Below are 24,283 nucleotides of genomic sequence, written 5' to 3' on the forward strand. Positions count from 1 at the left end.
AACCTTGATTCAATCAAGATGGCTTCAGGTGCTCCACACCTTTGTCATAAACAGGAATATTAGGTCTCTAGTTGATAAATGTAACACTGTGGGAGCTACATGGGCAACATTTTTCCCATTTGTGCGGGAAATTACTCCCCAGGCAGGATGCACAAATTTGGGCTTTATTTGCCCATTTGTGTGCAAAATACTTGAATGCAGAATGGCTTCCAGGGAAAACGTTCCTCGGGTCACTTTACGTAGTTTGGCAGTGCCGTCAATCATTGACAGCGCGAAAGCGCTACCTATGACGGCACTGCAGAGTGTGTGGCCAATGTGGTCATGAGGGGCAGGCTTATTTTTCATTTTTTGGTTAGGATTGGCCCAGCTATGGTCTGGGTAGGAAAGCCCACGAGGCACGCCACCGTGACTGTGCTTGGGATCGAGAGGAAGCAAAGCAAGCGGCCTACTGCTGCTTGGAGAACAGCTAGCTGGGCGATGACGCAGGCGTGGAATGTGTCGCACACATGCAAAGTTCTCAATTTGCTTTTGTGTGCATTTGTATGCTTCAGTTGGTGTATGTGTGACATTTCAGTTCCTTTTGTGTAACACTTTGTGTGAGATTTTACTGAGGGTAAAACAAAGCTACCATTTCTATATTTCCTTCACAAGATTGTGGACGAGAAAGTGCCTTAAAACAGCGCCAAGAATCCATTTCCATGTTGGGTGTATACTTTTTCCAGCTTTCATTTGAGATCATGTTAATATTTGGAGGATGAAATAGACAGGTGTTGAACTGTTTGTTAGCTGCAAAATATATGTGCAATCTCCAAATGTGGTGGTCCATAATCCCATAATCTTACTGATGGGAGGGGCGACTTCTGACAAGAATTACTTTAGACTTGTGAATGGTCAATGCCTCACCTTTGACAGTTACTTCTTGCTAAAGTACATGCTTGTAGCTCCTCGAGGTGTTAGGGCATACTGTGTGCACAACAGGAAGAGTATGCTATATTTATCCATGTCATAAAGGAGATTGACCACACTAGTTTATTTAGGAATATGTATTAAAAAGACATCAATAAAGGGATCTCATTGAACCACGCCTGTAACCCCCACTATCCACCCCCTAACCCCCAATGATTTTCTCTACAGTGCTATAATGGTATCTTAATGTAGAATAATCCAGAACATGATGGAAGAAGTAGCCTGCATGGAAGAAGAAGGAGAATGTGGGTGTTAGAGAGAGGGATTTTTCCATAAAGATTGGGAAACGTCCATAAAAGATGGGGCACTGGTTGAGTGGGACATGTCGCCCGGAAGAATATATAACAACAGGGGACTAAGCTTTCACTAACTTGCTGACACCTGTGCAACATAGTGAGCTCCGAGTGTCCTGCTCTCACTTTTACAGACAAAGCATGAGCGCTTCTTGGCAGGTCCCACTGGGCCAGGACCAAACCAAATGTGTACCTGCTGGTTAATAACAGACGGGGGTAGATTTACAAGCCCCTTGGCCACTTTTGTGTCACTTTCAACATGGGAAAAGTGACGCAAAAGTGGAGCAAGGGGCTTGTAAATCTGCCCCACAATGTGCTTTTTTATTTGCAGTTTGTTTTACTTAATGTATGAAGAGCCAGCTCAGAGGACACCAATGCTCCAAAAAAATGAGCATCAAGGCACAACTCGAGGAATGATTGGAGAGCCCCTCTCTGCTTATCTCGTTTTCAGCAAAGGAAAACTGAAATCTACAAACTGACCATGACTGGAGCTCAGAATGGGGCTTCTTTCTGCTGCACAACCTTTCAGCCTTTTTCTACCAGTCTCCAGATTGAGACGATCAACTCGAGCCAAATTCTGTTTTCTGAAGGCTACAGCATCTGCCAGCATTCGTAGCTGGAGCCCTGCTTGTGACTGCAGGTGGTAACACAGATCTACTAGGAACAGTACAGGTGGGGACTAGAGCGTAACAGAGTAACTGTAACCCCTGACAACCGCTTTTCTTCGAGTCCAAGAAAGCTACAGCAGCAGCTGAAGTCTGTCAGAGCACTGAGCATCAGCGCCAGGCTCTGGGAATTGACCTATGCTGACAAATCACGAGGGACCAGGCGCGGCTCCTACGCAAGGGTGGAGGTGTGTTGACCCAGTGCTCCGAGGCAGCAGATTATAATGATAAACAATTTTATTATCATTTTATTTTTCTCTGACTACTGAATCGATGCTTGTCTAGGGCACGGCGGGGCAGGTCATGGCAGGGAGGAGGAGTGGTGGGCACTGCTAGTGCGCATGTCAGTTTGGCCGGCAATCTTAGGATGGCCAAACCAACATGCACACTTTTATATGCTAATTCAGAAGCGGCTCCCCCACTAATGCAGAGGAGCATCACCCCACTGCTTTCAGAGCAGGGAAACAATCTGCGGGGCTGGGTTAGGGCGGGCGGGCCAGAGGTCACAGGGGGAGGAGTGGGGGGCGTACTCTAAGTGCCATTACTTTTTGCCCGGCCATCTTGGGACGGCCAAACAGCCATGCGTACACTGCATGTTCCCCATCAGGCTCTAATGCACAGCCTGGTGAGAAACATGCCCGGCCTCCCAGCCCCTGTGTGAGCGCTGAACCACAGCACTCAGACTAATCACAGCGTTGTGATTGGCTTAGGGGATTCTGGGAGGCTGTGTGCTTCCTCCTTCCAGGACTCGCCAGGAAGAGGAGCAACAGAGGAGTGACGACTGCCGTCAAAAGTTTTTTTTTATTAATATTTTTTTGACCCACCCTCTCCCCCTTCATGCTCGTCCCTGCCCTGCCATCCCCGTTCCCTGCCAGCCGCCACTGTACTAAGTAGCAGTCACGGATCATTAAGCCAGCTCTACAATACATTTTAAAGTGCTTTCTTGTAATATTTACGGTTTAAAGTATGTACGGACGAGGGAAGGTTTTGGCGATTGTGTACCAGCTGCAACCTCAAAATACTGCCCATGCCAGTAAAAATCAGGCCAGGCGGCAATCCTACATGTTACATGCAGATTTGTATTTTATGTAAATCGCTTAAGTCGGTTACTGCTTTTGTCAAACAGATCCTTATATTACTTAAATGTAATACAGCTCATTGAGCTAGAACCGGCATCACGGAGCCTCATGCAAACTGCAAGCCATATGATTAGAACCTTGCTTTTTTCAAGCTTTCGTTATTTCCAGGTTGCTAAAAAAAAAAAAATGTGGGTAGCAAAATGTCTTATTAGCACAAGCATCAACTGCTTTATGTTTTAGATCCAGACTTTGTTTCTCAAGAACAGGTGCTTTTCACATATAAGGTCTGCTATTTATGGATGCTATGTGGCTTCTACATCTCCTACCGCTCACTGTTTTATGTAAAAATCCCGTAAACATTGATTTATGCACTTGTATGATTTATTGTCTCTGTAGAATATTTTTGTAATATAAAGCGCTCTGAACCCCTACAATAGGACAAATAGCGTTACAAAAGAAATTAAATAAAAAAGTAAATTAGTATGTGGTATGTACATTAACAGTGTAATAACTCACACATACATACAACCCTCCTTACATTGTACATATACTGCCAGATTCATCATGCTTAATTGCGCTCGCAAAGGGCCAGAATCTGAGAATCTGGCCCTTTGCGAGTGCAATTTTTGCATTTGGGATTCATCATCCCAAATGCAAAAATCGCAAATAAAGAATTCGCACATTTGCGAGGAAGTGCATTTAAGGAATCTCTGTTTGAGATTCCTTAAATGCAATTCATGTACCTTTTTAAAATTGCGAATTCGCAATTTTGGGCCGCTATTTACCGCGAGGTGAAACCTCGTGGTAAATAGCGAAAACTTAGAAAAAGCATTTAAATGCATTTTTCTAAGTTGCTTGTTACACTCACACACATGTCCTTTGGACATGTGTGTGCGCAACACCAATGTAGATTACATTTCAGGGGTGGTACAGGGTGTCCTTTAGACACCCCTGGCACTCTTGAAATCGCATCCTTATTTGCGATTAGCAAATTGCTAATCGCAAATAAGGAATAACTCCCCATTCATTCCTATGGGCTTTCGGCCCATAGGAATGAATGGGGAGTTATTCCTTATTTGCGATTAGCAATTTGCTAATCGCAAATAAGGATTGTGTAGGAATCGTAATTTATTTAGCGATTCCTACATGAATCCCGTTTTGCAAGTCCTTAATAGTGATTCCTTAATAATCGCTATTAAGGACTCGCAAAACGGGACTATGATGAATCTGGCCGATAGCTACTAAGAAAGTTAAACAGACAAATTATCCAGGGACAAATTCAACATATTGCACTGATGCAGGCCCCGATCCAGCTCAATAATAGCTTTCTTATTCTCTCATTTCCTGCACTGATTAAAGGAAATATGTACAGAAGGAGAGGATGGAAATTGGTGCTGAACAGGAACGAGGGGACATGAAGTATGCAAATGGCAGATTTAAAAAAGATGTGGGGATGAAAGGGGCCTACAGCCCTGGCATCAGTTGCCCAGATGGGCATGCACAACTGATATGACCCAGCTTCCTGCAGCACACGTGCAGTACCTCTTTCATTAACAATTGGCATATATGTGACTATCACTCTGTGTGCTCTGCACAGAGGCCCAGGATTGCATGTACGTTTAGTCTGAACTCCTTAAAGATCCACTGGCAGGCACAGTGAGAAACTCGTACTGCTTTCAGCCTTAGGGCTCTCATTCATGCCCATCATAAATGCCCACCCGTAATTTGAGCTCACCCAGACACCAAAAGGCGACTCAGTTCACAATATTTACTATACAAGTCACGTTGCATTAAAATAAAAATACAGAAACACAACATCTGGAAAAAACAATTGAAGGACTTTGGAGTGGAGGGAAGGGAAGCGAATTCATCACAAAAAATTACTTTCTTTTCTGGCATCTTTTTAACGGGTGCTATTTACATGTGGCCGCCTTTCTGTGTGCTTTGCAGAGATGGCAAGGATAGGAAGTAGTCCAAATCCCTTAATGGCACACTGGCAAGCAATGTGAGAAACTCATACTGCTTTCAGCCGCAGGACTCAGTTGTGTTCCATGATATACACCGAACCACAATCGGAACTCACCTAGACACCTGGAGGTGAGCCAGTTCACAATGTGTACTATACAAGAGTCATATGTTACATAAAAATAAAACGCCATATATGCATCTAAAAAAAAAAAAGCAAATACTCAGGAAATAAAGGATGAAATGAAAATTAAGGTAAACTGAAAGCAGGGACTGCTTTGTTGACATGGATTATATTATGGTTTTGTACATGCACTACTTAGAAATAAATCCATGCTTTTGCCTTAAAATAAGTATCTGTGCACAGGCTCCCTTAGGGACCCATTTTAAAGTTAGTTTTACGACCTGCCCCACTTAAAACCCAAGATGGCTGATAGCTGTAAATGAGCTGTGTAGCCTAATGAGACTGTACAGGTCAGTGGTAAAAAGTGAGTGGAACAGTACTAATGAGGAAGGGGAATGGAGTGGGATGGGACAAGTGGAGTGATGATGGTGTCAGCAGAATTGAGGGAGTATTAGTGTTGAGATGTCGGGGGAGGGTATTACTAAATGTGTTGAGAAAGGGGTCTTTTTCCTTTCAGCTGCCGGGAATTACAACGCGGTCGTTACAATGACCTTTTTGTAACCAAGGATACCATTATTTCGCAAGTTGGGACAACGACTTGCAGAGGGGCAGAAGGTGTTGGTTTTAAAATCCAACACCTTCCCTACTGTTGCACATGCTGGAGTTGGAATAGTAAATTAAACTATTCCAACATCCAGCGCCCCCCTCCGCAAGTCGCTGTTATGACTTACGGGCTAATGGTATGTGGGGTTACAACGTGGTCGTTGTAACAACCGCGTTGTAATTCCCTGCGGGGGAAAAGAATGTGTTAAAAAGATGTATATTCCTTCAAAAGCCTTGCTTTCATTTGGTCGCCGAACAAACCCATCAGCTTTGTTCCATCACTTGAAGCTTTAGTCTGTGCTGAAACACAAAGTCACTAACAAGGGTCCTGTTAAATAGTAGTGTCAGAGTTAAGTGGTCACAGTGAAGAACTTTGGAGTGGAGGGCAGGGGACTCATCAGAGTAAGTGACTATATCCTTTCTGGCCTTCTTACATATTAACTGGAAGGGATGGGTGTCTTATCATACTGCGATGACCCTTTCAGCTTGCCCAACCAGTTGTGTGGAATTGCGTTAACCCCAGGGTGGTTTCTTTATATGTGTACCATTATGAGGTGTTAATCCTGCAAGATCCATTATATATACTGGTTAAACATACTGCTTAAGGAGCCACATTACTTAAAGAGTTTCAACATTTCTGCACTTGGCCTTAATTAAGATGGGTTATAGTCTGCTCTTGTAAAGTACAGAGACGGAATTTGGTGCTCACTGACAGGAGCCGTCACTGCAGTCAATTTTATCTAGTTAGTAGCAGGTGATATACATTCTCATATGAATGACAGACAAGGGCAGAAGTTTCAAAATTGTATATAATGAGTTATAGGCAGGTTTCAGAGCATGTGCCATAAGTAAAATTAGCTATAAAGTACATAATCATAAACTCGAAGAACTCAGTACGGTTCTAAGCAAAGTACGGCACAGATTTGCCCTCTAAGAGTAGGGAAAGGGATCTCCTCTACATAGAATTCTACACATCCTTTTATAGGATGTCCAGCAAAGACATTCATACAGTCCACATGAGTACAGAGTTCTCAGGATATGCACCAACAGAGAACAATCTAGAAGAAACATTTCTCTACAGAAGACATTCAAGGTTTGTATCATGGCATTTATAAAGGTAGCCTGAGACGGAGTGTCCTTGGTATAATTAAAACCCTCCAGTGGGCCTCTTAAAATTATGTGCAAGAAATATGTACAAGCTGACCTGCTGTTCCCCACAATTCAGATCCGCTTGATTCAGAGCCAAAGCGGACCCACAGTGTTACTCCTGTGGTGGTGCAGTCTTGAGCAGCAGGACCGCCGTAATATCTCATTACGAGTTCATCCAAAAACCAAAGGTGCACTCCTCAGCAGGTTCCAATATTTATTTTAGCAGGAGGTCTGGCATTCCATTTATAATAAATAACAGTTTGGCAACACACACCCACTCATGGGTAATAATTGACTTTTGTGGCACTATGATTCCCAACATGCCGTGCAACATGTACACTTATCAGAAAGGCCCACAGAGGGCAACAATGACATTGAGCCTGCTGAAAAGAGTACCAGAGAAGGAAAGTGTCAGAGCCACACTGAAGCCTGTGATCAAGGACCGGGAAGGACCAAAACGCCTTAAGCAGGAAGAAAAGTTGTTTTTTAAAGGAAATGCCAGACCTCCTGCTAAAATAAATATTGGAACCTGCTGAGGAGGGCATCTTGTTTTTTTGGACAAACGTGGAGTGTGATATATATATGTATATATAATTCACTGAAAAAACCAAAGGTTTCAGGGACGTCATAGTTAGTTGGACATTTCACTCATACAAAACCAGAGAAATTCCGCCGTTATAGTTAGTTCAGCTAACTATAACTCGCGCCCTCACAATGCCCTGCTGATGATGTCACATATTACATCACTTCATGACATCTCAAATGACATCACTGATGACATCTCAAATGACATCACTGATGACATCATTCACGTGATAATCTGATGCATCTTCTCATACCCTAATATAACCTTTGATACACCCACTCTCAATTACAGAGTGCCATTCTCAAAACCATAGACACTCCAACACCAACAACTGCAAACCCACTCACTGATCCTTAGGTCTACACATACATCCACTCATTCACCCATACAGTCACTCATACTTTTGGTCACTCATCAGTACAGGACTATCATATGCACTCATACACCTATATAGACACTCACACACCACCACTCATCCATAGAGTTACTCACACACCTAGTCAGTCGTGCAAATAATTAATCATACTCCCATTTACTCACCTATACTGTTATACACACAACACCTCACTTACACATACAGCTGCACATACTTATGATCTTATACAATCACTGATACAAGCACACACTCATCCATACAACCAATCTCATAATAACTCACTCTCACATATAGCCATTTATATACTCCAACACTCATATATACTGTCTTTCACATATGTAGTTACTCACACATATACCACTGAGACATCCATTCACTCACCAACACACCAATACACACACTCACCTACCCATACAGCCCTTCACAGACGCACTCTTGAATCCATACAGCCAGTGAATCACTCACTCACACATCTATGCACAGTCACACACCCCCTGCCACACAAACACTCAGGCACCCATACAGATACTCAGACAACCAATCAATAACCCATATAGACACTCATGTAGTTATTCACCAACCCATGCAGCCGCTTACACACAAACAGACAGACTGATAAAGACATTCACACAGTTTAATCATTAACCCATGTATTCAATAAAATACATGGAATCACTCACTTATAGAGTCCGTCACGCACCTACTAAATCATCCATTCAGACACTCATACACCCACTCATTTCTCAATACACCTTGGCCTATATTTATTAAACATATTTAAACTTTACAGAAACACACAGTCACTTGATGATATCATCAGTGATGTCATCAGTGATGTCATTTGAGATGTCATGAGTGATGTCATCAGTGATGTCACTGACCATGTCATGAGTGATGTAATATGTGATGTCATCAGCAGTGCATTGCGGGGGCGCGAGTTACAGTTAGCTGAACTAACTATAATATTTTGCTTCTTTAAATACAAAGCAACTCAGATCTTGACATTATTTGTATCATATATTTGATTAATGTATTTGTGGATTAAGTCATCAGTGTATTGGTATACACCCTTAATCTAATTGTACAAATTCTTGCTCAAGATATATTCTAAAGATGTATTGCTCTTTCCTTGCTCTTGTCAAGCTACCTCTTTGCAGGGGAACCCTTTGTTCTTTCAAATATCTAGGCTGTTATGTCCACAAGAGTCTTGACAGACTCTCACGAGAGCACCAACTTCAATATAGAGCATTCTGATTGGACCAGAGAGCTTTATTTCACTTGGGCCATCACGCTCCCATTAGAGTCAGACTCTTACAAGAGCAAGCATTCTGATTGGCTGCCAGCAACATGAGAAAAATGTTGTTGGGAGTCATTACAGGTCTTGGGGACTTAGTTTCCTGTCCTGTAGTCATACAAAAATTAAGATATAAGGGGGTACGGTAGGGGTACTCTGAACCGCTAGGCCATGTAGGGGGAACCCCCAAACCTCAGGTGACACTCTAGGCCCTGTGTAGGGACTCAGTGGGGGAACCCCATTCCTTGGGCCTAAAATACCTTATATGGGGAGGGGTGACTCCTGCCCCCCCACCTCTGCAAGCCTGCAGAGGCCCTGGGGAGCCCACCCCTGGGCTGAAATTCCTTTATATTGGGAAGGGAACTGCACAACCCCTCCCGTAGCCTCCAGAGTCCCCGGGAAGCCTACCCTAAAGGCGCGCACGTCTTTACATGGAGGGCAGGGGTCACACGCCCCAAGCCTTTAAAGATCTGGGGGGCCCATATCTGGGGCTTAAATTTAACAAAAAGAGGAGGGGGCTGCACGGCCCTCCTCCCTAAGCCGCAAAAGGCCCCATGGATCACACCCCTGGAGGTGGATCGTGGGCTATGTCTTGAGGAGCCCACCCCTGGGACATATTGGTTTCACTGCCCACAGCGATGTGCGCAGGAAAACCTGTGTTTTCTCTCAATCGGCGGGAGCACTATCAAAACTTCTGACAAGCGGGAGCCAACACCAAATCCGCTCCCGGTCAGCTAGAACTTCAAAAATGTTCTCGCTGGCTGAGAGTGAACTTTTGATCTGTCTCCCTTTCTGCAGTGATGCAGGCAAAAAAATGATCAAAATATTGCTCCCACCCACAAGAAGCAGCATTAGGAGCTACTCCATGTGGGTGGAAGCAATGGTGACTCCCGCTGAATGTGAGGAGCTAGACCCCAACAAGGGGTATATGGGGATGGGCCCCATGGTGCCAAAATTGACTTGGGGAGGGTGGCTATGTGCCACCCTCCCCCTATAAATGGTGCTAGATGGGGTGTGGCTGAACGCCGAAGAAGATGGCCACCAACAGAGCAGTTCTGTCGAAGCATCCACCTAAACACCCTAAATATCCGACCAACTGATTCGACAGTGGGGAACCAGAGCCATCAGTGTAACCAGAATTAGCACCTGAATCACCTCACGTTAATCGTGACCGCTGGGAGACCGTGTTTCCAATCTGGGAGCGGCAATAGGAACAGCCAAGGGCAGTGGGCCTTCCCAGCAAAAGGAGCCAGTGACTAGCATGGGGAGTGAAAGCAGAGCGCCGGCCTGAGTAAGGGGGTGGAGGAGACGAATCGTGAGGCGTGAAGAGAGTGACTCGCAGAACACAAAGCCTTGTCCTCCTTCACAATTCCTCCAAACGATGAAGCGAACAAAGGTAGCTGAAAGAGAGCAGGTGGGCCCCCAGAGCGGACAGTGGGGAAGAGAAGAATTGGATGTGCGGAACACGGAAGACGAGCCCAGAAACCGCAATCACCATGCAGCGAAAAATATACCGGAGAACACGATACAGGTACCTCACTCCTGACTGAGGAAGCTGATCACTGACCAGGCGCAGCACCCAAAAGAACAGGGCGAGGGGGTGAGGGAATGGAGAAGGCAAGTCATGAGACGGGGGGAGAAAGACATGCTGGGTGTGGCGCATCGCCCTCCTCTGTATGCCTCCCCCAAGGGCGACAGAGAAGACTAGGAGAGGCCCCGAGCAGGCCATGAATGTGAAGCCACTTTGTTCAAAGGGGCGAGCCTAGAGACTACAACCACTACCACCATGTAACGCAGAGATATACCCAAGGCCAGTGGGAAGAAAAGACATGCTCCAATCCTTGGACTCTGGTAAGAGGGTGTTGAATGCCGCAACCCCGCCCACACCCAATAAAACATAGCTTTCAGACAGTAAAACATGAATAAACCATAAAGTGCCTGGGAAGGCCCATCAACTTGGAGTAACATTGGGTGAAAGAACTGAAATAGTCCCACCCTAATAGTAAGAACGTGAGGGTGAGCTTTGACGCAAAATATACCCCCGGGTGGTCACAGCCATAATCAGCGGCAGCCCAGAGGCATGCTATATGATATGGGGAGTACAGCAAACTAAAAGGAAATTACCAAGGGCAGGGTTGGACTCCAAAGAAGAGTGATAAACTTGAGCTCTCTCTACAGAAATAGAAGTAACAAGATGTCTGCCACTTATTACAAGCCGAAAGGCGAGGGTGAGCTGACTCACAGCACAGTGTAAGTCCCCCTTGCCCCTAATTACTAACTTAAACAACAAGTGACCAGAAAAATAGCGTCCACCGGTTGGTAAAAGCCAACACCACGTTCAGGTCCTAGGGAATTCCCCCTAATTTAAGGTGACTCGCTGGAGAGGATTGTAATGTCGATCAAGACTTGAGAACGAGAGAAACCCGACAGGCAGAGAGGAGAGTATTCCTCCACAGGCAGGCGACAGGAAGTATCCCCCATACTGCTAAAACCTTGTGAGTCAACAAACTCTGTTTAGTTACCGGAGATGATGGTGCGAGAGGACCAAAAGTGATTAATAGACTAAACTTGACAAATTTACGACAAATAGAAGCCACACAGTGGAAACAGAGATATCACCATTGCTTACTCCACCTGCCTAGCCACACTCCGAGACTGATGAACCCTCCCTCTAGGATATTATGAAAGCAATTATGACAGCCCTAGAGCAAAGAATAGGCACAGTCACAAATGAAGTCTCCTTGCTCAGAGCAGACCTGGGAAAAATAAGAGATAAAGTAACCACGATGGAGACCATGGTGACCGGACATCAGAGCGATTCAAAAACTACACAGCACCAAGGTAATGAACTCCAAACCACCTTGTGATCTAGAAGCAACGTTGGACGACTATGAGGGAAGATCATGCCATAATAACATTTGGATTATTGGAGTACCAGAGCGCGCAGAAGGGCAGGTGTAAGAAATGGGGTTACCAAATCTCCAAGGGGGTAGCACGGAACCAAGCGGGCAGGCCAAACTTCGGAGGACATGTGAAGAATTCACGCAGTACCCACAGACGACACACCAGGCACGACACAAAAGAGGCAGGACACCAGTTTGAGTTGGAAAATTAGTAAGTAATTTAGTATATCTCCAACCTGCAAGGCAAAAATGCATAAACAGTGGTATCACAACACGGCGCCAACTGGCACCAGAGCTAAGTGTATCAGGGGGGATTATTTACATGGAAAGTAGGGCTGAGTCTGTAAGTCCGTGGCTGAAATAAAGAAGGTGATTAAACTTGTCATTTAACCGGGGGTCACTATGGCGGGGCCAACTCAGGCTCTCATCCTTAGCAGTAGACTGTAACTACAAAGTACAACTCTAACATCAGGACACCCCATGCAGTATAACTCCAACCCGACCCCTGTAAAGGAAAACTTCATGGCATCACAGCAAATCCCAACAGACGGGAGCACCTGTAATAAAGCAGCAGGTTTTCTCATAAACATGGGATGTAAACCGGGGCCTTGAATGACACGTCAGGCCAGCACAGGGGCAGGACACCTGCAGTAAAAGGGCACATCAATATCAGATATTGGTCTCATCACCTTAGGCTAGGGGGATGACCATCTCATCAGGGTAGTAGGCACCTTGTGTGCAATAGAACCTTAGGCATACGCATTACGCTGTGACATTAGGCATTTAACCATAAGCATATCAACACTGGCGCATTATTCCTGAGCAATACCCTGGGCATCCAACACATTGCGCACCTCACCAGTGCGTACTTTCGGCTCACTTAGGCAGGTAAATAACATCCGCAGGGGCCCACAACCTTATTTGTATAACTACCTGGAATCAGCGTAGGATCACCTAGCAGGCGTGACACATCAACATACATTGGCATCAGTAACGGAAATACCCGGTCACAACCAATCAAACGTTTCCTATGACCTGGTCACTGGGCAGGAATAAACATTTCATTAGGGCAACCCTAAATATCTTCTCGGGCGACTAACACTTCCCTAGAGGGGCAGTCGGCCTCAGCAGTATAACGCATGGGGATGCCCACCATTGACAGGGGCATTAACACTAGGCCATAAGCACACTGGGCGTGAAACCATCGGCCCGAACATCAACCCAGCATTAACATAAGTCCTGGCCCTAGCTCTTGGGGCTTTAATAACTCCTTGGGGGACCCAGGGGCAAAGCATTGACATCCAGCCTACACCAGTTCGCACTTCAGGCCGTCGCCCAGTTCAGGGTATGTTTACCATCCAAGTAGGCCCAACTGGGGGGGGGCCTCACACTTTGGCCTCAATCCCAAGGTCTTTAATATTCCTAGTCATGGGGGGGCGGACACCGACCCTGTGCCCCGTTGCCCTCTACCCTCCTCACAGTCTGACCAAGGCCCCACTTACCGGCTGCACTTGGTTCTCAGCTCCTCAATCCTGCGCAGGCCACTCGGGCCACACAGCTTTCAGGGCCCTGGGGCTCAATGGGCCAGCAGCATTTCCCCAGCGCTTTGAAGTTATAGCGCTTAACAGGCAGCTCCTCACAGCACAGCTCCTTGGGAGTACAATCCTCCCCATACAGCCCTTCTGCAGCACAGCGCTTTCCAGATTATAGCGCTTGGCAGGCAATCAGCAGGGCAGTCTTGGTCACAGCACTCTGGGGACACAAGCAGTCTTCTGCAGGCCAGCGCTTCCAGGCCCACAGCGCAAGGGGGGGCGGACAGTCCCAGTAACACGTCCAGGGGTCCCAGGGTAACTCTTCTCACCTCCTGGGGGGTCCAGTCCACACCACTCCTTCCCTTCTCTGTGCTTCTTGGCGCAGCGCTTGCGTAGCGCAGGGTCTCAGCAGCTCCAGGGACCTAGGGGGGCCCTCTTTCCTCAGGGGCCCAGGGGACAGAGCAGTAGCACTACTGGGCCATGTCAGCAGGTAGTGGGGGCATCATCAAAGCAGGGTGGTAGGCTTTTACCATCACCACTGCAGCGTGGCCCTCCTCCCACAAGTCAGCCTGAACTCCTGAAGTGGGGCTTTACAAGCCCTGGGGACAGTAGAGGGGTTTTAGATGGGTGCAGTGTCCAGCACACAGGCCCAAGTGGCGGTATCCCCTTGCAGCAGGTCCCTTCACATTCCTGTCCTAGCTCTGTCTCTGCTCATCACATCTCTACTGCTCTCCCTGTACCAGAAAGGCTGGAAGCTTCTAGATGGTCCCTTCAAATGCTGGGATTGCTGGGTACCAGACAAGTAGACCGTCACCCACCTCAGACAGGTGAACTAGTTCTAACTGGCTCAGAGGGAGGAGTAGAGCACCCTGGGTGCCAGGCTTTCCCTTCAAATGCAGGGGTGGCTGGGTGCCTAACAACTAGACTGCTAACCTCCTGCAGTCAGGTGGCACGATGCACAGCCATGGCAGCCATTTTAAAAACACAACATTTTACCAGGGTACATTTTACAATGGGGGAAATTGACAAGTGCTCACACCATTGCATGACATTACATATTAACAAGGTGTCTCACACCACACATGGCCTATACAGGTTTATTACCATGGGGGAGACATTTCAAATCAGGGGTGGCAAAAAGCGAAAAAGTTTGGGGGAAAAGGGCCACGTCCAACACAACTCCCCCCCAGCCAAAAGCCAGGGTAGACCAATCAATGCCTTGATGGGTTTCCCTGCTTGGGGCGGAAAAAGGTGGACGCAGGCCCGTAACTACAGGAGCACCTGCAGTTTCTTCTCCACTCTGGAACCCAATGGTTCACTCTCGCAACCCTCCCTTCACCAACCAAACCACCCCACTGGTGTTCCCTAGTGGGATGTGGCCAGGACTGGCCTCTAGACCATCCAGAAGTCTCTGGCCCTCGTTCTCTCACAGAGTGGGAGGTTTTAGCCTCAGGCCCGTAGTACCCTTTGGCCACTCTCCTCCTACCAAACTGCCACTGGTCCTCCCACCTAGAGTCTGAACCCTCAGGCTGACCAGCCACCAAGGGCGAGGTTCTCCTCCCCCTACCTCTCCTTCTGGGGTTCCGCCCTCTCCTCCTATGCGGGACACCCTCAGAACACCACTCTCTCCCCAACCTGGAGTCGAAACCCTCAGGCTGAACCGGTGACAGGGGCGAGTCCTCCCTCCCCCTGCACCCCCTCCCAGAGTTCCGCACCCTCCTAACTGGAGTAGTACCCCTGAGAGTCAAATCTAGGGGGACTCTGATCACAGATGTCCCACCCGCCAGGTCCGGCAAACCCTCAACCTGGCCACCCAACCCGGGATCTGCGCCCTGTGGCTGAGCCGGTGACAGAAGAGAGACCTTCCTCTCTCTGCACCCCCTCCCAGAGTTCCGCACCCTCCCACCGAGAGAAGTACCTGTGGGAGTCAAATTGGTAGGGACCTGAATTACAGGTACCCCATCCTCCAGGTCAGGCAACCCCTGAACCTGGAACCCCAGTCAAGGATCTAAACCCTGTGACTGGTCAGACCCCCGAACCACTGATGCTCCGGGTTCTCCTGACATAAGGGGATTCCTTCCTATGGATGGCACATCAGGACAGCCTCGGCTCCCAACCTGGAGTTCCCTAAAAGAACTCTCCAGGCCCTGTGACTGCGGTTGGGGCAACTCGGGACACCTCCCTGTCTCACTCCCTCCTATAGATGGGATGTGAGGCCCTACAACCCTCTCACTATCCTGGGACCTAGCTGGGCCATTCCTCACCTCCTCCGCCTCGCTGGGTCGGAAGATCCCTGCACCACTCCCTTCAGGATCACTCCCCTCAGCCTTCCCAGATGCTCTGGCACATACCCAGAGGTCTGCCTCCCGTGCAAGTTCCCTGGGGTCTGAGAACCCGCACTGCAACAGATGGTGACGCAGACTTGGGAAACAACTCCTCAACATGTGCTCTCTGATGACTGCATGGCACAGCCCTTCCCAATCCTCCACTGCTGTCCTCACCACCCAATCCTCCAGTGCAGTCCAACACTCCTCCTCAAACTCTCCCCAGGACTGGTGGGACAGCTTTCCCCTGCCCCTAAACACCAACCCGTTCCCCTCTTCCTGGGAATCAGGCACCGTCTCCTGGGCTTCTGGAGTGGGACTCCTTGCACTGGACCTACACTCGCTGCCACCACTGGATCCCACCCTCACTGGTGTATCCAGACTCCTAAAACCACTCTCAGGGAACAACCTACCCACCTGAGCTACTCTCTCTCTGGCATAGGCCCTCTCCGCCTCTGCCATCCTCTCCTGGGCTAGGACCAGTTCTGTCTCTAGCCTCTGCTCCTGAATCCTCAGCTGCGCTAACTCCATGGCCTGCTCAACCCTGAGCTTCTCCAGCGCTAGCTGATGCTCCCTTTCTTCCCTCCTATCTACCCACTCTTCCGGGAACAGGGAAAGGGATGGGGCAGTGCCCCTGGGACTGGACCCAGTGTGCGACTCCCCCATATCTCTGGTGTATGCATTAGCTTCTGGCGTCTCTGCCCTGTCAAACTCTTCCTCCTCTCCATCCAGGTAATTACCCTCCAGGGATATGGATTGGGAGCCCTCCGACTGGCTTCTACCGAATCCACCCTTCAAATACTTGGGGGGGGTAATCAGACAGGTCCCCACCGATCTTTTAGGGCTCCCCCCTCTTGAGGGCCTCATAAAGAAACAACTTTCTCCTAATATTTCCTACTGGGGGTATCCCTCTCTCCTTGAGGAAGTCTAACACTTCCTGTTCGGTGTACTCCATCAGTTCCACCTCATCATAAACCGACCCCATCGTGGTGAGGTTTCCCGGGACACACCCACAGTGGAACAAGGGGACACAATTCAAAACCCTTTTTCGGAGGAAGCAATACAGGAAACACAGTATTCAGCCAACAATAATCCCCACAACCAGGCTGTAAATACTCTCAAAGCTCTACTTGTGGTGTAACCTGTGGCCGCTGTGGTACTGCGCAAACACAAGTCCTATCCCACCGCTTGACACCAATGTACGAAATGGGGTTACCAAATCTCCAAGGGGTAGCACGGAACCAAGCGGGCAGGCCAAACTTCGGAGGACATGTGAAGCAATCCCGCAGTACCCACAGACGACACACCAGGCACGACAAAAAACAGGCAGAACACCAGTTTGAGTTGGAAAATTAGTAAGTAATTTAGTATATCTCCAACCTGCAAGGCAAAAATGCATAAACAGTGGTATCACAACACGGCGCCAACTGGCACCAGAGCCAAGTGTATCAGGGGGGATTATTTACATGGGAAGTAAGGGCTGAGTCTGTAAGTCTGTGGCTGAAATAAAGAAGGTGATTAAACTTGTCATTTAACCGGGGGTCACTATGGCGGGGCCAACTCAGGCTCTCATCCTTAGCAGTAGACTGTAACTACAAAGTACAACTTTAGCATCAGGACACCCCATGCAGTATAACTCCAACCCGACCCCTGTAAAGGAAAACTTCATGGTATCACAGCAATCCCAACAGACAGGAGCACCTGTAATAAAGCAGCAGGTTTTCTCATAAACATGGGATGTAAACTGGGGCCTGGAATGACACGTCAGGCCAGCACAGGGGCAGGACACCTGCAGTAAAAGGGCACATCAACATTAGATATCGGTCTCATCACCTTAGGCCAGGGGGATGACCATCTCATCAGGGTAGTAGGCACCTTGTATGCAATAGAACCTTAGGCATACGCATTAAGCTGTGACATTAGGCTTTTAACCATAAGCATATCAACACTGGTGCATTATTCCTGAGCAATACCCTGGGCATCCAACACATTGCGCACTTCACCAGTGCGTACTTTCGGCTCACTTAGGCAGGTAAATAACATCCGCAGGGGCCCACAACCTTATTTGTATATCTGCCTGGAATCAGCGTAGGATCACCTAGCAGGCGTGACACATCAACATACATTGACATCAGTAACGGAAATACCCGGTCACAACCAATCAAACGTTTCCTATGACCTGGTCACTGGGCAGGAATAAACATTTCATTAGGGCAACCCTAAATATCTTCTCGGGCGACAAACACTTCCCTAGAGGGGCAGTCGGCCTCAGCAGTATAACGCATGGGGATGCCCACCATTGACAGGGGCATTAACACTAGGCCATAAGCACATTGGGCGCGAAACCATCGGCCTGAACATCAACCCAGCATTAACATAAGTCCTGGCCCTAGCTCTTGGGGCTTTAATAACTCCTTGGGGGACCCAGGGGCAAAGCATTGACATCCAGCCTACACCAGTTCGCACTTCAGGCCGTTGCCCTTTTCAGGGTATGTTTACCATCCAAGCAGGGCCAACTGGGGGGGGCCCTCACACTTTGGGCTCCATCCCAAGGTCTCTTATATTCCAAGTCATGGGAGGGCGGACACCGACCCTGTGCCCCGTTGCCCTCTACCCTCCTCACAGTCTGACCAACGCCCCACTCACCGGCTGCTCTTGGTTCTCAGCTCCTCAATCCTGCGCAGGCCACTCGAGCCACACAGCTTTCAGGGCCCTGGGGCTCAAAGGGCCAGCAGCACTTCTCCAGCGCTTTGAAGTTATAGCGCTTAACAGGCAGCTCCTCACAGCACAGCTCCTTGGGGGTACAATCCTCCCCATACAGCGCTTCTGCAGCACAGCGCTTTCCAGATTATAGCGCTTGGCAGGCAATCAGCAGGGCAGTCTTGGTCACAGCACTCTGGGGACACAAGCAGTCTTCTGCAGGCCAGCGCTTCCAGGCACACAGCGCAAGGGGGGGCGGACAGTCCCAGTAACACGTCCAGGGGTCCCAGGGTAACTCTTCTCACCTCCTGGGGGGTCCAGTCCACAACACTCCTTCCCTTCTCGGTGCTTCTTGGCGCAGCGCTTGCATAGTGCAGGGTCCCGGCAGCTCCAGGGACCTAGGGGGGCCCTCCTTCCTCAGGGACCCGGGGGACAGAGCAGTAGCACTACTGGGCCAGGTCAGCAGGTAGTGGGGGCATCATCAAAGCAGGGTGGTAGGCTTTCACCATCCCCACTGCAGTGTGGCCCTCCTCCCACACGGCAGCCTGAGCTCCTGAAGTGGGGCTTTACGAGCCCTGGGGACAGTAGAGGGGTTTTAGATGGGTGCAGGGTCCAGCACACAGGTCCAAGTGGCGGTATCCCCTTGCAGCAGGTCCCCTCACATTCCTGTCCCAGCTCTGTCTCTGCTCATCACATCTCTACTGCTCTTCCTGTACCAGAAAGGCTGGAAGGTTCTAGAAGGTCCCTTCAAATGCTGGGATTGCTGGGTACCAGACAACTTGACCGCTAACCCACCTCAGACAGGCAAACTAGTTCTAACTGGCTCAGAGGGAGGAGTAGAGCACCCTGGGTGCCAGGCTTTCCCTTCAAATGCAGGGGTGGCTGGGTACCTAACAACTAGACTGCTAACCTCCTGCAGTCAGGTGGCACAACGCACAGCCATGGCAGCAATTTTAAAAACACAACATTTTACCAAGGTACATTTTACAATGGGGGAAATTGACAAGTGCTCACACCATTGCATGACATTACATATTAACAAGGTGTCTCACACCACACATGGCCTATACAGGTTTATTACCATGGGGGAGACATTTCAAATTAGGGGGGGGTAAAAAGCGAAAAAGTTTGGGGGAAAAGGGCCAAGTCCAACAGCAGGCAACAGACCTATTTGTAGAATACCTCATGTTGGACCAGGCCCTTTTGGCAGGTTCACCCCGAGACTTTTTTTTGCTTTTTCCTAGCCGGTTTCTGGTACCTGGTGTTGGTGATTTTAGGCTTCTGCGCACTTTTTCACTGTGGTACAGTGTAAAGTGATTGAGCTCTCTGTGTATGTGTGGTGAGTGACCTGCCCTCTCATAGGAATGAATGGGGAATATGTATGCCCATGGTAGTTCCTGATGTGTGGGGAGTGCAGGGTCGTGTTTGGTATGTGCGAACTCGGGAGATTGAATGCTGCGTAATGATATATGCGGCATGAATGTGTCTAGTGTAGAAGTGCCACTTTTAGAAGTTGGCATGTTTGTGTAATTTGTGTCTGGTGTGTGATTGGCTGGTGAGCCTGGCTCCAAGAGTCTAGGAGGGTCTGCCCCGGTGGTGGATGGAGTGTTTAGCATGCTGATGTGAGGGGAGGAGTGAGCCTGGACCTGCTTGTGGATTGACCGTCTGGTTGAGGGTCCTGAATGAGGCTGGGTTTTCCCCACACAATGCTGGCTCCACCCCTTGGGGTGCGTCTGATGTCCCTAGCCTGTGAAAGGAATTCCCTATAACCAGTTCTAGCTGGTTCTCACACTGCCTGCACCCTTTAGACAAAGGATTTTGGGTATAAAAAGGGTGCTGTGACACTCTAAAATGTTCTTGTTTCTGACTTGAAACCTGCCAGGGGCGTGCTGCTGCTTGGGCCCAGGGGAATCCCTGGGCCCTGCCCAGCCCCTGGATATATGAGGGACTGCTGATGTCCTGGACTCTGGAGACCTTTTACTAGGTCCCCTTTGCTTCCCTTTGTTATGTTATGTTATGTTATGTTATGTTAGTAGTATTTCTAAGGCACGCAGCTGCCCCAGCCAAGGGGCGTCCCGGCGCCTGATCAGGTACCACAACACAACAAATCGATGCTGGGAAGGAGAAGAGGAATCAGTCAGCAATTGGGAACAAAAAAGTTTTTATGGCACGCCTAAAGGAAGTGAGGCTGTTCAAGGCTCGAATATGGACAGGGAGAGAATTCCATAGTCCTGCCGCTAGTACTCGAAAGGAGCGACCTCCCATCCTACTCAGTCTAAACCGCGTACTAACCACCAGATGGAGAAATTCCGATCTAAGAGACAGCGTAGGAACATAGGAGGTAACAAGCTTAGCAAGGGTTGGGGGAGAAGAGAGCTTCAAGATTTTAAATGTCAGGCAGAGAGCCTTAAATTTAATTCTCTGTCTGACCGGCAGCCAGTGGAGCGAGGTCAAAACTGCAGAGACAGAGCACTGTCTAGGAAGGCCGACGATGGCACGCGCCGCGGCATTCTGCACCCTTTGCAGTCTAGTAGCCTCCGCCTGATTCACTCCGAGCAGCAGCGCACTCCCATAGTCCAGCCGAGAGAGAATGGAGGCTTGGACCACCAGTTGCCGAGTAGGGGGGTCGAAGAATTTGAGGACCGGTCTCAGCCCTCGCAGAATACCATAGCAGGTAGCTGCAACCTTCTTTGTGTGACTGGTGAAGGAGAGTGTAGGATCCAGCCAGACCCCCAAGTTCTTAACTTCGGCAGCTGGGATGGGAGTCACCCCCAGTTCTGGAGGCCACCACTGGTCTCCCCAAAGCTCCGCCTGCTTTCCTAAAATCAGGACTTCGGTTTTTTTAGCATTTAACTGCAGACAGTTAGTTCGCATCCAATTTGCCACGGCTATGAGTCCTGCACGGAATCTGGGAGCGTTCACCTCGGGATCACCGCTGAGTGTCACTGCCAGCTGCGTGTCGTCGGCATACGATGTCATGGTAAGGCCACATTGTCTGACGACTGCAGCCAGCGGCTTCACATATAGGTTGAACAAAGTGGGGCTCAACGCAGAGCCCTGCGGAACCCCCAGCCCCAGTGGATGGAAAGAGGACTGACCAGGTGAAATAGCCACTTTAAAAAACCTGTCCGAGAGGAAAGAGCGAAACCATTGGAGAGCAGTCCCCTCAATTCCCACTTCCTCCAAACGCCGTATCAGAATGTCATGAGACACCGTGTCAAACGCGGCGCTCAGATCTAACAGAAGGAGCGCCGCTGTCTGCCCAGCATCTAGCACCGTTCGCAAGTGCTCGGTCATAAAGAGCAGTGCAGTTTCAGTGCTACGTTGTGCACGAAAACCATTCTGGCTCTCGTCTAGAATGTTGTTTCGAGAAAGGTGGGCGGACAAGATGGAATTTACGTGTGCCTCAGTAACCTTAGCGGTCCAGGGCAGGAGGGAGATGGGACGGTAGTTTTCTGGTAATAGGGGGTCAAGGTTAGGCTTCTTTAAGATTGGGCTGACCACTGCCTGCTTCCAGGAAGAAGGGACCACACCCGAAGTGAGCGATAAATTGATCAGATCCAGGATAGGCTTACGACATAGGGGAGGAAGAAGTCTGAGTACCTCTGGCTTCAGCGGATCTAATGGAGAACCAGATTTAATTTTGAGGCTCAGAGTATCAAAAATCTCGTCAGACATTACTGGCAGGGAGGATAGGGTTTCATGAACCGTAGCCATCACACCAGTTTGCTCAGTACCGGGCACAGATGACGTAAATCCTCGGTAGATTGCCTGCACTTTCTCCACGAAAAAGGATGCCAGACTTTCACAGTGAGAGTCCGTGCAGATTTCCACCGAGGTGGCCCGTTTCCCCATAAGGTCTTTGAGAACCTTAAAGATTAATTTAGGTGGGTTGGGGCTATTCTGAAACTCAAAAGCATAGTGTGCGGCCCGGGTTTGACAGATTGCCCTGTGATAGATCTTAAGCTGGGCAAAATACAAAGATTTCAAAGTGGGATCAAAGGATTTCCTCCAAGCCCTCTCAGCTTGCCGGCACGTTCTCTTAAGCTCGGCAAGAGTATCATTATACCATGGGCTGGGAACTTTAGCATGGCATTTCAACCAGCGCATCGGTATAAGAGAGTCAAGGGCGGCCAGGACCCAGTTACGAAACTGCTCATATCCTTGTTCCACATTCAGCAGATTGCCCAGGGGATGTGCCTCCAAGATCTTAAAAAACTCCTCCAGTTTGAGCTTATGCCAATTTCTTTTAAGGATCAGTCTGTCCACGGGTTTAAATTGTGGGTCATCTATAGGACATGAAACTTTAACCAACAGATGATCAGTCCAACCTGCCACCATCGGGTCAGAGACCCTAGCCCGCTCCAGTGTGGTAAAGAAGGGGTCAAGGATACGACCTCCAATGTGGGTAGGGGAGGTAACTAGTTGGTTCATTTGCATGGCTTCAAGGTCCGCTAGCAAGGTATTGATAGGTGCTGATGGCCTCTGATCAAAATGAATATTGAGGTCACCTACGATGTTAAAATTGGCACATCTTGGAGCTAAAGAGCTGACCACGTCAACCAGAGCGGCCTTGAAGACAGTGTCGTTCCCTGGCGGGCGGTGGATAAGCATACAGCTAAGAGTAAACTGATGACTGAAGGCTACCTTAAAAGAAGCGCTCTCACACGCTGGTAAATCAAGAGCTTTCCATTCAGCCGGGAAGCAAGATTTTAACACCATAGCTATGCCACCCCCTCTAGAGGTGCGGTTAAGAGTGAACACTGTGTAGTTGGAAGGGAATGCCAGATTGATTATTGCAGTATCCGCATCCTGAAGCCAAGTCTCAGTGAGGAAAATGAGGTCAGTAGAGTCCTTTTCGATCATGTCACGTAAGGACTGATGGTGCTTGACCAACGATCTCACGTTCAGACTCCATATGCTAAGTACACGCTCAGAGATATTAATACGTGTACTTGGGGCATCCCTTTCCCCAGAGCGCACCCCAGAGGGGGTATCAAGTGACAAACTGCCACAGGCACAGTCATAATGACCCGACAACGGGTGCACAGGTTCATGAACACACACCAAAAGCCTCTGTCTAATAGAGAGAAGGGCGGCGCGATTGTACCTGAGCGTCAAGGTATTCTGCATGATGGTATAATGACTATATGCCAGAGTCCAGGCCCCGCTCACGCTTCCTCGACGCGGACGAGCGCAGACGGGCAGGACTCTGGCACAACTGCGGCTAAGCGACGGCGTCCCACTGCGCGTTCCCGCTGCGCGGTAGAGGATGACTTTAAGTAGGCGTCGCAATGAACAGCTCGAGCGTTGGGACGCTCCAAGATGGCGCCCGCCTAAATGTCCACTCACCCAAGCCAAGATGGCGCCCACAAGAGTCCAACCCCGGGACCCGGACCCGCCAAACGGCGGTGCATTTTCCGAAAATTAAGTGCAGGTAAGGGGACGAGTGCCCTTTGCTGAAGGACCTTGCTGGACTTGTGGACCTTTACTTGTCCCTAGCGCTGGGAGTGCTTTGCTTTCACCCCTAGCGCCGCTTTATCTCTGGTTTAAGCACAGGGGTCGCTTTAAATTTCCTTTAGCGCTTGAGAGTGCTTTATTCTGCCCCTAAGCGCTGGGTAGCGCTTTGCTAGCTGTGCAGGTGCCCACCCTGCTGGGGGTGCCATGGCGAGTGCTTCCCTCGCTTATTTTTTTATGATTTGGTCTCCTGGCAGGGGCTCACCC

General features: G+C 48.9%; 1 protein-coding gene across 1 annotated transcript; it reads right to left on the bottom strand.

The window, feature by feature from the left end:
* Nucleotides 1-1,695: 1,695 nt before the first annotated feature.
* LOC147689119 (uncharacterized) lies at nucleotides 1,696-23,692 on the bottom strand. Its single transcript, XM_086939870.1, has 2 exons — nucleotides 22,163-23,692; nucleotides 1,696-1,893 (listed from the first exon to the last, which is right to left on the bottom strand). The coding sequence occupies exons 1-2, from the start codon at nucleotides 23,690-23,692 to the stop codon at nucleotides 1,696-1,698; spliced, it is 1,728 nt and encodes a 575-aa protein (XP_086795996.1).
* Between the last annotated feature and the right edge of the window lie 591 nt (nucleotides 23,693-24,283).

Source organism: Lissotriton vulgaris, chromosome 10, assembly GCF_964263255.1.
Source record: "Lissotriton vulgaris chromosome 10, aLisVul1.2, whole genome shotgun sequence".
Lineage (NCBI taxonomy): Eukaryota > Metazoa > Chordata > Amphibia > Caudata > Salamandridae > Lissotriton > Lissotriton vulgaris.